The following is a 14,861-nucleotide window of genomic DNA, read 5'->3' on the forward strand; positions in this document are numbered from 1 at the left end:
GCAGGAAGAGTGATTTAGATCAATACCTGATATTTGCTGACACTTGTGTACTAATGTCAGCCTTTTAATGCCCAGGCTTATTCAGCATCATGCCACTTGCCCTTCTCTTAACATTTCTTTTAATCATGCTTGGTTTTATGAAAAAGAAAACAAACAATTCATAGATGCTCCCCAAATCTGAATCATAGTTTATGGATCTGATTTGTGTTTCATGCCCCTCAATTTGTACATATCAGCATAAACAAGGGCTCTTTCCTCCTGAAAATCAACCTTCACTCCAACTGATTTCCATTCAGTCTAGGAGAGCGTCAGGTATGCACCCTTTGTTTTTCTGGACCCTGAAAAATTAAACCATAATCTCACCTCCTCCTCACTCATACTCCTGAACGGAAGAACAGAACTGCATCACTCACCAAGCACCTTCTTAGGCATTTGTGAACAAAACAAAAAATGTCTTTCTTAACAATAAATTGCACTAGCACTTTAAGTGTCCCATTATTGTGAAGTCATTCAGAATTCACCATAAAAACAGTGATAATAAAGAATTCATTTGGTATTCATGTGGATATTATATCTAGTGCCATTGGTATTGAAGTGTAATTTAGCATTAGTTAATGGGCACTTAAAATGCTACCCGAATGACGGATGTCCGAGTACTTTGTGCTTCCTCACACTCTATGAAACACTTATTTTACAAGTGTGAGTCAGAATCTTTAAATACGTAAACCTTACCTTCCATACGTTTGGAATTTTGAAAGAGGGGAGTATCATTTAGAGAACTTTAATATCAACATGCTAGAGATGGAGAGCCATCCACATGAGAAACAGTCTCTCATTAAAAAAAAGAAAAAGAAGCAATGAAGACAGTATACTTACTTTTAAGTTACAGGTTCACAGCATACACTACACTGTGGAGTTAAAAAGATAACAGCTGGACGACCAATGACTAAAGACACATTCTGGACCTTCCAGGTGGCAAAGAAGTTCAAATTCTGGACGCCTTCCTTGGGGGAAATACTCACACTTCACACATTCATTGATGCAGAAGGGTGGATGTGGCTACAGCCTGGCTGTTCACTCCCCTGAGGAATGTGCTCTGGGAGGGGTGTGATAGAACCACTGGCCGGCACAGGGGACTAAGACATTGCTAGTGATGAGAAAACGCAGATGAAAGGCATACTTGTCATTTCTAGCCCAAAGAACAAACTATCATCATCACGTTATAGGACAGTGAGAAAAAACTCCATTTTTATGAAAAACTAGTTTTCGATTTTACGCCACACTTTTCCTCATAATTGTTAGAGAAAGTGTCTTGGTTTATTGCTGAGCTCTTAGCTACGAATGGAAGGGATTTTTTTTCTCCCTTTGCAGAGGAGAAAAGCACTCTGTCCTCAAAGCATGAAGTCAGTTGCTTTTCTGGGGAAGAGACAAATCTGAGCTGGATTTGGAGCTGACAATGAGACAGGACAATGGCAGGACGACTGCCCACTGTAACAAAAACCGTCATGGCTGCAGCCACATTATTCTCTGCCAATCCAGCTGTGTGATGGTGGTTAGAAAGTAATAATAAAATCACCAACCTCAGAATGCTTTCGCCAAATGTCTATGTTCTTGCGCTGAGCTTTCGAGAAATGGTCCCAAGCTTTTTGTCTGGTAGAAGCGTTGAAAACGGCCACAATCTGCTCAACTTTGGTGAACAAGGAAGTCAAACAAGACAAGTAATTTATGTTGTGATCACTATAGGGAAGCAAAGCAAAGACACTAGGAGTCTATGGATGATGTCACAGTGGAACTAACATCATCAATAGCCATCCCATTTGTGCCTTTTTGTACTTACATTTTAGCAAGGTTGGGGTGTCTCCCTTCAAGTCTGTCTCCACAACTTTAGGTTAAAATAAACTCTAAGTGTGACCAGGCAAAGGTCATGGGCACCTGCTTCCAAGCATGCTTTGGTTCTTTTACAAGTGTGACTTGGTATATCTATATACCTAGATCTATTGATCATATGGGTACAGGGGTTGGCATACAGATACAGATACATAGATAAGCAATGCCTGGCTTGGGGGCTTAGAAGTGAAGTTGGGATGGAATGGCTGAATGAGGAAGAGCCAAACATATGTCTCTTTTTTTTTTTTTTTTTTGGTTTGGTCTTCATCTCAAGGACTCAACTGTAGCCCTCTGAAGACTTGACCATGTTCAAGTTCCAAGTTGGGGCAATGAGTAGCAGTAGTAGACAGGAGTGTCCTATCTCCCCTCAATCTCAGGCCCATCGTTACTCCTTGGCTCCTTTTACCTCCCCTGTTGTACCCACTGCAGCCTTCCCTGCAGCTCTGTGGCAGGGAAGAGGAGTCACTGCCTCCACTTCGAGACAGACTGAGGCTCCCCCAACCAGCAGCCCTGGCATGCAGACTTTATTTCCACACCACAGGGCACCCTCTGCAGTTCACCACGACCACATACCATTCTCTGTCCTTCCATTTTCACTTCTGTGAGACTCCCCTCCCTCTGGTGCCCAGACCCCTTGAAACTCCAACTCTATCACTTTGACATCATTGGGAACGTCTGTGGCTTCCAGGCATGGTGAGAACGGAATGATAAATGCGGAGTGGTTGTGAACAAAGCTCTATAGAGAGGGGGGCAGGCTCTTAGGAGCGGATGTTACGGGTGGGGCCAACCAACTGCAGATTCAGTCTTGCTGAAAAAATTATTGACCTAGTAAGCACGGGATTAAGGAAATTATAGCACTGAACTAACCATACGATTGAACACGAACTTCTACATATTTAGTTAGGAAGTCATAGTTAAAATTAGCTTCTCATGGATGCTAAGACTCTATCAAACATAAATTTTTCTTAAGAGATTTCCAAGGCTCTATTACCAAAAAGGACATCAAAGCTCTTCCAAATCTTCCAGGTGTCCAAAGAATGTCAAAGAGTCATAGAATAATCTCCACGGAAGAACAACACCTGGGGCATCACTTTTAAAAATAAGCACACAGAATAGACAGGTGTGTGATGGGCAGAAAAAGAAAGCTGTTTCCGTTCACTTCCCACATTGTAAATATCCTGTGATGCTGATAAGCAACCACTACCTGATCTATGGGTAGTTTTCACAGGGGCTTTTATGTTGATTGTTTTCCACCTCAAGAGAATCCCAACTCTAAACCTCCTTATTTACCAAACTTTACCATCATCCCACATGATGAATTTATTGCACTCATTTAGAACAGGAGGATCTGCCATCAGTTTAGCTCACACTCTCCTTGAGTGGGAGGGGCTTCGGTCTCCTCACCTCGCCTGGAGGAAGTAACACTGCCAGGCTAGTCACCTTGAGTGCTTCCTTTCACCTGACCACCAACCCCCAGGGCTCGACCGCACTGCATCTTGGCTGGTGGAGGAGAACGATGCAGCCCCACTGTTGTTCTGTTAGCATGCAGGCTGGGTTCTTCGGGGTCTTCAAGCTGCCTTCTGCTCGGGCAACACACAGCAGTCAGTCCCCAGTGACGTGGTGGAATCCATTGTCATGTGAGATTATGTGTCCGGGACAGAGGTGGTAGTGATTGTGAGATGTTAAAGAGTAACAGGTCCCCCGTTCCTTTTAATAGTAGAGCTCTCTGAATGGTAACAGTTAGAAGAATAAAAACTGGTGTCCTGACACCAGGCCTGAGGGGAAGGGACGGTAAGGGTTGAGGCGAGTATTTGGGTGGTGATAGTCAAAATTCCGCCATGAATCAGGTAGGGCAGTTAATAAATGGGGTACACTTCAGAAAAAGTATGTGTTCATACATGTGTGTGGAGTGGAGGGGGGTAGGTAAGAGACCAGTAATTCACATGGAGGAGTACAGAAGGGAAAGCACTTAGAACAAAGAGCCAAGGGCCAAAAACTATACATGTTCAAGGGTAAAAACAGATCCCCTGATCTACTCAAGTCATGTGTAACTACAGATATTCCCTGTTTGAGGCTAAGTGCCTCAGTTATTTAGAACATGCTATTACCATATCCCGGGACATCAGTTGAATTCATGCACTTGTTCATTCTTTCAGCAAATATCTGAGATCCTACTGGTTACCAGGCACTTGACTGGTTGCTAGAAATATATGATTAAGACATAGGCCTTGCCCTTGGTGAGATCACAGTCTCTAGGGAGAAAGAAAGACAAGCAGATAATTACCTTAAGCAAGAGAGGTATGGATGACACCTATGGGGACACAGTACCTAACTCAGTAGGCGGAGTCAGGCAACACCACCAAAGAATGCAACATTTTCGAGAGGCCTTAACCAGCGTATCAATGCTTGCTCAGCTGAGAAGGCAGGGTTGGTTGGCCAGTTCAAAGCCTGACTTGGAATTGTGAAAGGACTTCCTGTGAACAGAGATGGTGGGGGTGGGGCTAATGCTCCGCGAGAATGAATAAGAAAGGACCAGGTATGCCAAACCAGTTTGTAACCTTTATACTGTAGGCCACAGGGGGCAGATCTAAGTAGGATCTGCTTGGGAGAAATGACCAGGCTTGAATTAAGGCAGAGCCCTGGAGAGGAGGGAGGAGCAAGGAGTCATTTGACAGGGCAAGTTGATAGGACAGGGTGGCTGATTTGCTGTGAGGGAGAAGAGGAGGGAGCTCAGGACGACTCAAGCTGGGGAAGTACATCAGAGTCCAAGAGGATGAGTACAGGTGGAGGGCTCAGAAAGAAGGTAAGAGAATTGCTCTTGGACATGCTGAATTTGAGATGCCTGAAGGTCATCCAGACGGAGCTGAAATACATACTGGGAGTTCAGGGAGAAGTCAGAATTCAAAGCGATATATCTTAAGTTTTCTGGGCCATTCTTGATTTCATGTAATTGTATTCTTTTCAATAGGGTAATTAATTAAAAACAATACTAAATGTGATTAATTTTATACTTCTTTCCTTATTAAGTTTTATACTCTCCTGCACATATTAACAAATAAAAAAATAAAATAAAAAAAGAAAACCCAAAACAAAACCCAAAAACTGTAACTCAGCTTAGGTTTAAAATATACTCTCACAGTATTTCTATGGCCTACTTCATGTTTGTCTTGCAAATGAAATTTCTTGGGCACACAAAAGGACTCAGAAAGAGTGCTTGGATCAGCACAGATTCATCATTAGAGAAGAACCACCTCTGAGCCTATGACCTAATGAATGTGATTCAAAGACATGTATTTTTTAAGTCAGAAATCAGATGCCCACTAGCATTGATGTCACAGGTAAAGACCATACACTCTTCATTGTCAAAAAGAAGTCAATGAATTCAACTACCACTCAGTACCTCTCCAGTAGAATTCATTCTACTCGTTCCACACACAATAAAGCTACCAGCAGTGATGGGATCTTTAAAACTCTACTTAAAAGCTCAAAAAAGAGATAAATAGTAGACAACATGGCACTGGCATTTGTTCAAGAAATGTAACTTACTGAAGATGTGATGTAGGCAGAATAAATTCAGCAAGGGGGAGTATTCTTTGGGGGATTAATCGCAACGTGTCTTTTACTGTAATACTTTTTTTTATTTTTATTTAAACACTCACTGTATTGTTTGATCACATCTCATATTAGTCAACCCCCACCAGTGCCTTCACCACCCCTAGTGGTCTACAGAGTGTGGCTGGAAGGTCCACCTGGGCCTACAGCAGTTAGTATAACATTTTAAAAGTATTATCAACAGAAAGAACTCTGTCAGAAAATTTAAATTTACCTTTCACACCTTGCAAATCTTTCCCCTCTAAATCTATGTTATAAGTGTTTTGCCTAAGTTACGTTATCTGAAGGTCATGGAAACAAAAGTGATTGACTTTTCACAAGTATGCTTGAATGTCAGCCTGAGGTGTCATAATAAAGTCTCTCATACACATTTCTAGTAGGTATAAATGAACAGAGGGAAGGATAAACAGAACAATGAGGAAATTGTTCAGTACTCTTTGCAGCTGCAAACCTTTTGTTAAAAGATAAACTAAGGCATATTAAAAGTTTGAAGAATTTATTTGAGCAAAAATTGATTTGAATTGGGCAGCGCTAAACTGGAAGTGGTTAAAAGCAATCCACTGACAGGAGCTGGGGAGAGGCTTTTACAGAGAAAAGGCGGAAACAAAGCAAGGAAATTATAGACTTGCCATATCTCAAAGCCTCGTTGACTGTTTATGATTGGTTGTCCTTGGGTTTCAATTGTGTAACCTTGAGGCATTGACAGACTTAGATTTTGGTTTGTTTACGTAAACCACCACAGCCTTAGAGCCACTTTAATCTAGTGGCCTCCTTCTTTAATAAATTTAACACTCTACTAGTGATTATTCACTACCTTGTATGTGTGTAACTGAAGAGACATACACCCCCCCCCCACACACACACACACACATATACCACATGGGCATATATGTATATATTCTTCATAATTTAAAAACAAAACCCATAAAACCAAGTGAATTTAACCACTTTTTTTTTGTACTTTCCCCACCCCAAAAAATGTTTGGGCATGTGCTGAGTTCAGAGCACACTCCTTACTTGAGAGAGAACTTTATAAATGATCTTGAGCAGCACTTGAGCACTTGTCCTCAGCCTTTCCAGGGAAGGAAAGCTCAGAACTGGACATCCATTTACCCAGAAACAGAACAATGTGAACAAACTTCCTGGGTAGGACCAGGGCACCCATCACGCAACCACCGATTTCTGGGCTGTACAAAGCTCCTGAATTTTGAGCTCCACACAGACGCACACTGGAAGCCTCAAAGAGAAAGGACAGGTTCCCCCAAAGAACATAAGCACAGCCCTTTCGTCTTTGTACTCTCCTGACTGCATTCTTTCTCCTAGTTCCTGGACCTCCTGCATCTTTCGTTCCAGCTAAGCAGCTGGGAAAGAGCCTTCAACCCATGCAGTGTCCTAAATATCTGGAGAAACTGATTAAGTCCTTACCCGCGGTAGGCCTGCCTAAATAGAGCATCTCGAACTAACCTTTCAAGCTTCATTTTTGTTTCTAATGCGATCTGGGCTCACGAGAGAGCCTTCACTCTACCGGATTCGGAGGAAATCTTCTTTTCCTTTAAGGGATAATACTTTTTCCAAATCTTCTATGAAGAGGTCATAAGAGATTTTTTCACAGGCACGTAACAAATGAAATAATAGACCTTTTCATTGTTGTCTTTAAATACTCAAAGCTGGGTGGGGCTGGTGAGCCTGGCCCTGGGTTGAAGAGTTATAATGGACAAAATGTAGTAAGTGATTTGGGCTCTCAGCACCCAGGGGAGCAAGACAAAGCCAGAGGGAGCAGCAGTTAGTGTCAAACACGACGGGGACATGGTAAGGAGAAGCTGCTATGAGAGATTCCCAGAGAGATTTCCGCGAGCTCCCTCAGGAAGGCTCTGGGGCCTGATCTCAGAGGAGTCTGTCAGTCAGTCTGGCAGGAAGCCCAGGAAGCAGGACGAACATGGTCAAACCCACGCATCACGAACGCATGGACAGGAATTTCAAGTTGAGGAGGAAAAAGGGCATTCTGGGGTTTTGTCTTAAGAGGAGGAAAAAGAGCATTGCGTGACACTGTGAATCCATCACACCCCCATGTCACACCTGAAGCCAAAACACCAACAGCAGGAGTTCAGGAAGGTTCTAGTCTGACCTTCCTGACTAGATGACGCCAGAGATTTGGGGTTCTCTTGGGCACTGGGATGGGGACAGAAAGAAGGAGAAACATGCTGAGCAAATTATTCAAAGAAAATAGGATGCCTTCAGTAAACTTCAAGCAAGCAGGAAATGGTGACGTTGTTCAAACACATGGAAAGACAGTGACTGTTTAAGCTTGGTATAAATCACAACACATTTCAAGGCACTGGAGAGACCCTTGACAATGCATATAATTCAAATATTTTGGAAAGTAACAAAACAAAAATCTATGAGAAAATTATCATTTTAATGGTTCCTTATAATACATAGCATTTTTTAGGCTTTTTAAATCCAACAAATCCTCCTGCCTAGATTATCCCTATGGACTAATTAAAGCAACGCACAATTATAAGAAAAAAGGAATAAAACGAACAGCCAAGTCTCCTTCCCCATCCTGACTGTCCGCTCACCCTGTCTCACTCTTTAAAGACAACCACTGCTAACATATCCAGCACATCCATCCAGAGACAACGTTAGGCAGACAGTACGCGCTGTGTCTGGTTTTCTACGTGCAGCCTGTGCTTCACTTACGCAAAAGTGCTAATATTATATACACTGTGCAGAATCTTGCTTTTTTTCACTTACTATATCATGGAAATCTATTTACATGTGTATTAATAAGGCTGCAGTGAACACCCTCACACACATCTCCTGACATTGACATTCTTACATACCGTGTTTCCCCGAAAATAAGACCTAGCCGTACCATCAGCTCTAATGTGTCTTTTGGAGCAAAAAATTAATATAAGACCCAGTATTATATTATATTATATATTATATTATATTATATTATATTATATTATATTATATTATATTATATATTATATAATATTATATTATGTTATGTTATGTTATATTATAGTATATATTATATAAGACCCGGTCTTATATTAAAATAAGACCGGGTCTTATATTAATTTTTGCTACAAAAGACACATTAGAGCTGATGGTCCGGCTAGGTCTTATTTTCGGGGAAACACGGTAGTTAACATCCATCACCTCACATTTACAATTTTTATTCTTGTGATGAGAACTTTTAAGATCTACTCTCTTAGCAGTTTTCAAATACACAAGACAGTATTGCTAACTCTAATCATCACATTGCACATTCTATCCCCTGGACTTCTTTATCTTAGAACTGGAAGTTGTACCTTCTGGCTCCCTTCACCCATTTCCCCCGCCCCACCCTCTGCCTCTGGCAGCCACCAATCCAGCAGACTGTATTTTAACAAGCTCTCTGGGTGATTCCAATGCAGTTTGAGAACCTCTGATTTAAAACATTTAAATTTCAGTTAATTTTCCCAAAGTCCCCAGCAACCCTCTGAGGCAGACACTATACCCATTTCACTGGTAAAGAAACTGAGATTGACAGAGAGGTAGAATTACTTGTCCAAGGTCGTGTACCCAGCAAGTGGTGAGACTGGGAATGGAAATTGCATGTGCCCAACTTCAAATCATGTATTTGAAGGTATCAGAAAAGCCTAAGAGAGTTTGGAAGTGTGTTACGCTGAGTGTAAAGCTGGATGGAATTTGGTGTATTTGGTGTGATTTTGGTACATTACTGTTTGGTCTAGGAACCCTCAAAAAGTTTTCCATATAAATTAATGGTAATTGCATCTTCACTACGCCATTTTGGCTTGCAAAAGATTTTCATAGGAACACTCTACTTTCGGGTAGTGGGGGGACCCCACACGACTTTGAATCACGGTGTAAGAAGTGATGTGAGGGAGCTTGTGGAGAGTACCAGAGCAGGCAGGAAGGACCAAAACCTTAAGGTAAATAGAATGTTCTGCCACAAAGAAGCCAAACACTGGATGCTATGACGGGGCAAGGAGTGTCACTGACCCCTCTCCAAAAGTGTATTAAGGAATCTGACAGACAGTGAAGAAGAATGGAAGTGTCTGGACAAAGGGCCCCTACATGTGCATCTACCAGACTGGAATCACCTCCTCAGCACACACTTTAGTCAGAAATCCATTCTGCGCCACTTGTTTTTGTTACTGCTGTTAAATAAGAAGCCCCAGCAAGGAAAACTTCAGGAGGTGGAGACACGGAAATGCTTTCAGGGAGCACACTCTCTGGAGGGCTGCAGTGAGAGCCGAGGGAGGCTCAGGAAGCCAGGGCTGGTGAAGTCACAGCTCCACCTCTAAGGAGCTGTGTGGCCTGAAGAAAGCCTCCAGCTGTCCAGACGCCCAGGCACAGCGGGATGAGCTTGACCGTCCTGAAAACTCTTTCTAGCTCTGTGACCCCACAGAACGGGGTTGGCAACCTTTATCTGCAAAAGAACAGGTGGTAAAGTTTGGCTTTGAGGGTCGCACGACTGCCCTGCTAGAGAGGGTGCGTCCACACCTAAGCAGTGTGTCTCCTTCAACCGAAACGCTTTCACTGTGTCTGCGGCTACGCTTCCATCATTCTCCCTGGGCACAGCTTCCTTTTGGTGGAGCATGACCACTAAGCTGTACTCTTTTTCAGGGGCATGAAGAGGCAAGAACACGTCACCTCTGCCTTAAAGTAACTTTAATGACACCTCACTTGTCCTCAGATCTAGTTTGAAAGTGTCCTGGCTTTAAAAAACGTTTTGTGTAATTAATTTTTGTATGTGTATTCTTTCCAAAGTAGTTCAGAGACAGTTTCTTCACAGGCCCCCTTTCCCCAGCAACCACCACCAGGGTACACACACGTACACACACACACGTACACACACACATACATGCACACACCCATTCCCCGTACACTTGGCAGTGGCTTCTTCTCCAGTCCCTACAGCTGGGCTCATGTCACGGTATCAGGGTGTTCAACTTTAGCTCCCAAAGTTACATCTTCCCTGAATTGCTTCACTCAACATGTACTATGGTACTTCTTGAAATCTAGCCTCCTGCAATTTTCTGTTGTTCCAGAGTTTAAGACTTATTTTTTCTCTCATATTTGCTATCATTAATTTTTTTTAAATGTTACTATCACAGTGGTATTACTTGGCTCAGTTTATATATTTTCAGTGAGACTGAAAGGGAAGATACCAAAACAAGCTCAACTCAGCCTTGGCGGGCTTCCAGCATCCTCCACTATCACTTTCGAACCCTGTGAACAGAAAATTCTGTGTTCAGCCTTAACTTGGAAGTTCTTATAAATAATATTTTCTCTGGACATTTATTCCCTGGGAGCAAAGAAGTATTTTTAATGAAAATTATGTTTCCGGCACTTAAAGCGTCAGCAAGTATACCTATCAGTATGATTTTGAGGATACACAGAAAATCTGTCAAGTTGCTAAAGCAGTTAGGGGGATTTTTTTCCCATGGATGAAAAGAGAGCAATGACGGCCACAGACATGGGAAAACATTTTAACACTTCATAAAATTATTTTTCCACAGTAGGGACACAGGAGTCAAATTTCCCTTGGCGGAAATAAAACGTTTAGCTGGGATGTTCGGAAGAAGTCAGTGATTTCAGAAAGAGCTTTTTCGGCAGAAGAAACGTGGATGAGGACAGCAGTCTGCCCGAGGGGGGGGGGTCACAGCGCACACCGAGATCAGCGATCCCTCACGTTTCACTGTAGCTCTTCGCGGACCACCTGACACTTCAGAGGAACCCAATAAATATTTGTGGATGGATTTCATCATTCATTCAAACACCTGAGGCTTTTACGATTTTAGTCAAGAGATGAGGATGTGACAGAGGAGACCAGTGAGTGCAAGGTGCAGCCTCTCTGAAGAATCTGGCCAGTTTGCAGCACCAGCAGGGTGAGGGTGCCACACACACCTGCAGGTGTGAAATGTGGCTTAAAATTCACAGTGTTGCCCAGCAGATGTAACCATCACGGCCACAGCAAGGCACAAACGGCACCTGGCGTGGAGGGCCATCTGACTGATCCTCTGTTCTGTGATCAGCTAGGAGCGTCTGGCATTGTGGCTGGGTCGCAACCGATACTTGTGTTTAGATATTCAGAGATACTAAAGGATCGAAGTCAATGACATGATAAGGGCTGTAGAACAGTCAGAGGGGGAAGGAACTAAGTTAGGGGACTGTCTGGTCAAACCCTTTCACGACAGAGATGAGAACATTGGGAGCTAAGACACTTAAAGGATTTTTCTAAAGTCACCTGGCTCATCAACGATGGCGTTGGGATGAGAACCACGATCTCTTCGCGCCTGATCAAAACTCTCCCCACTATTTGCTACTTCAAGTTCTAAGGTGAGGTTGATGCAAATTCCTACCATCCATGTAAAAAGCAAATTTGTATGACAGTTCTCACCTTCCCAACCTCCAGGTTAAAATGATATTAATAACAGTACGGTTGTAACACTACCGCAAAATTCTCAACGAATGTATATGCTCCATATTCTACTTTAAGGGGGATTGTATTAGGGCAAAGCCAGTTGAGAGCACGGTTTGCTCAAAAATCTAATGGTTAGAATATGTTTTGTATTTATTAGCTGCCAGCTCAACTTCCAATGCCCCCATCAGTTCCACCTATGATACCTAACCATCGACCAGTCTTTGTACCGAGGTGCTTTGCAAGAGTCAGGCAGAGCGCTGGGAAGTGAGAATGCTAAGTGGCCTCTGTAGCTATTTAGCCTGAAATCTTGCCAGAGGGAAAAACAAACAAACCAAAACCTAATGCTTAGAAAGTAACTAAATGCTCAAGCAGATAGTACTAACAGGAGCTGCAGATGGCAGGACAGAGGGAGATGGTTACGTATGGTAACAGACGGCCAAGGTCTCATGGAGGAAATGTGATAGAAGCTGGACTGGGGGGTAGTGCTAGAGGCAAGTGCTTTGTTTTCTAACCAGAGAGCAGCATTTGTACTCAGTGTGATGCCAGCACACTTGTTTAATTCTACCTGTAAACTGTACATTTACAGTTAGAATGTCCTCCTCTGCTTATTTTCATTTTTCATAATAAAAAGCACCTGGTGGTAGAAAGCCAATGGTACAAGAAGCCAAGAGCCGTGGGGTCTCATCTGCCCGTCAACTGCCAAATGACCAAGGCGATCACGTCTGGTCCCTGAGCCTCAGTTTCTTCCTCGGTAAAATGAGGGGGTTGGAACCAGTGCGTCCCTCAGGTCCCCTCTAGCTCTGACATTCTACAGTTTCTACTTCTCAATCCTGCTCATTATATTTATGGCACGGATTCTTAAATGAATATTAATGAACCCAGCTCCACTGCCGTCTGCTTTCCCGTTTGCCTTTTCCCCACTTTGTTCCTTTCTCTTTCACCAGGAAGCATGTTGGGAAAGGACCAAAGTGGGCATAGCACGGAGTGTTTAAATTTTCATTAGATGTGTGAATGTTGTGACAAGGCGTGCACAATTGATCACCTTGGCGTGCATATTAATAATTGAAGGCTGCGGTGCATGCTTCCTGCACTTCATAAACAATTCCTCTCTGAGCTTTGAAACCGCAGGCTTTGCTCATAACTGAAACTTGAAGGTGGGTAGGCCTAGGGGGAGCTCCTATGGAGTACGCATCTTTCTAAAGGCAAAGTTCAAAACCCGAAAGTCTCTCAGTTGGGAAACCTGGGGAAGTTTCTGCCAAATGGACAGTTTAAGAAATAACATAAACATGAGACAAGGCTGATATGAGGATACGATGACATCTGAATGAGATGCCTGATTAGTACCGGATATTTTTTCTCTTTCTTATATATCTAGGAATGCGATGTACCCAGCTGGCCCAGAAAGGAGGAGAAAGCCCCAGGTGTCACAGCAGAATAGAAGATGTCCCCATCTAACGTCTCTGATAAGTGCACATCTATGCTCAGAAGAAAGAAAAAGAAAAAAAGATCCCAGACAGAAGTGAACGGAGGCGGAACTCCCCAAACCGAAACTCCTGATGTGTTAATCCAACGCTGACATGGAAACAATGCCTATTTAATTATGTTTAATAGCTGATCCTGGGGTGAAGGCCAGAGATATGAAAAAGGTTAGAATTTAGAAAAATGTTAACAGAACCCATTACCAACAAAGTTGGAAGTTAACTGATGAATTTGAATATGGACCTTGAAATAAGTCACAACTTTTTCTTTATGTTATTATTAATGGCTCTTTTCCCCGCCTCTGAGCAAATGCTATTTGCTCAAATATGAAAGTCAGGACAACTATAACAAGCAAGGCAAGGAGATGGGTGCATCTTATCCAGCTTACGGACTAAGACTTAACAAAATTCCCTTCTCCTGTTCAACCAATTGGTTATTTCCAGCAAAATCCATACAGGGACCCACAGTTTCACCATGCTTGGAACTCGGCAATGTACCTGAACTTTCCTGGCAGTTCTTAAATGAGCCCTTCCTTCAGGACGCCAGGCCAACCACACTTGCAGTAAGAAACTAGTTCATCAGGAGGCCTGCTTTTCCCAGCACTCTTGGCTTACTGATGGGGGGGCTGGCATGGGATGCTTCAGAGAAGGGTGTTCATATTGTGGGGATCTTTTACGTGGGAGGGAGCACTCCGGAACTACTGCTGAAGAGCTAGATTTCCAGCCACATAGGAGAAAGAAAGCTGAGCTGCCATTCCTGAATTTGAGTGCTTAACAATCCTATTCTAATTCTAAGTGTGGAAGCCAAAATGTGATTCCCGGGGTGCTTGCCAGGAACATAATGCAGATAAATGGGGGTACGACTGGTCCTGCTTTTGGAAAGCCCAGCGAGTGTGCCCATCACCGTGGACTTTACCAGATACAGTTTTCGAAGCAACTCCATGCACCGACACCAAAGCAACCCTATCGCAGTGAACCGAGCTGGGGAAAGCAAAACAGGCGGTTGAGTGAACATGACTCCACCAGACGTGACATGAGATACATTTAAAATTCAAAGGATGGCAAAACGAGCACCTTCCTCCCAGGCTGGCCAGGTTACTGCCAGTATTTCCATGATGAATGTTAGGATGTGGTTGCCCTTTGCATCTGGGGAGGAGTCAGCTTTGTGAAACCACACAGAAGAGAACAGAACATTCCAAGGTTGCTCAGTGAGATACGCGGTCTTCCTGTTCTACCTCACAGCCTTCATAGCAGCTGAGGCTCATGTTTCAGGGATCTCCCATCTGCAGGTCTCCCTGAAGGGCTGTCGAGGACTCACAGGAAGAGCCCTCAGGCTCTCCATCGCTGGGGTATGAGCACCTCAGCCAGCCTGAAGGCGACAAGATCAGCTGGAATCCTCGCCATCTCTTTTGGTAGCTGCTGGCTGCTGACTGTTTCCCAGA

General features: G+C 43.3%; 1 protein-coding gene across 3 annotated transcripts in view; it reads right to left on the reverse strand.

Moving 5' to 3' along the window:
* Positions 1 to 14,861, reverse strand: part of ENOX1 (ecto-NOX disulfide-thiol exchanger 1) — a 366,236-nt gene that overhangs the window by 104,086 nt on the left and 247,289 nt on the right. For all 3 annotated transcript variants that reach the window (XM_088793020.1, XM_088793019.1, XM_088793018.1), the window contains one exon: positions 1,581 to 1,687. In XM_088793020.1, the coding sequence (XP_088649146.1) occupies positions 1,581 to 1,687 (107 nt within the window). The remainder of the gene's footprint in view (positions 1 to 1,580; positions 1,688 to 14,861) is intronic.

Source organism: Rhinolophus sinicus, chromosome 16 (assembly GCF_057876585.1).
Source record: "Rhinolophus sinicus isolate RSI-liver-muscle chromosome 16, RSI-T2T, whole genome shotgun sequence".
In the NCBI taxonomy this organism is placed as follows: Eukaryota; Metazoa; Chordata; class Mammalia; order Chiroptera; family Rhinolophidae; genus Rhinolophus; species Rhinolophus sinicus.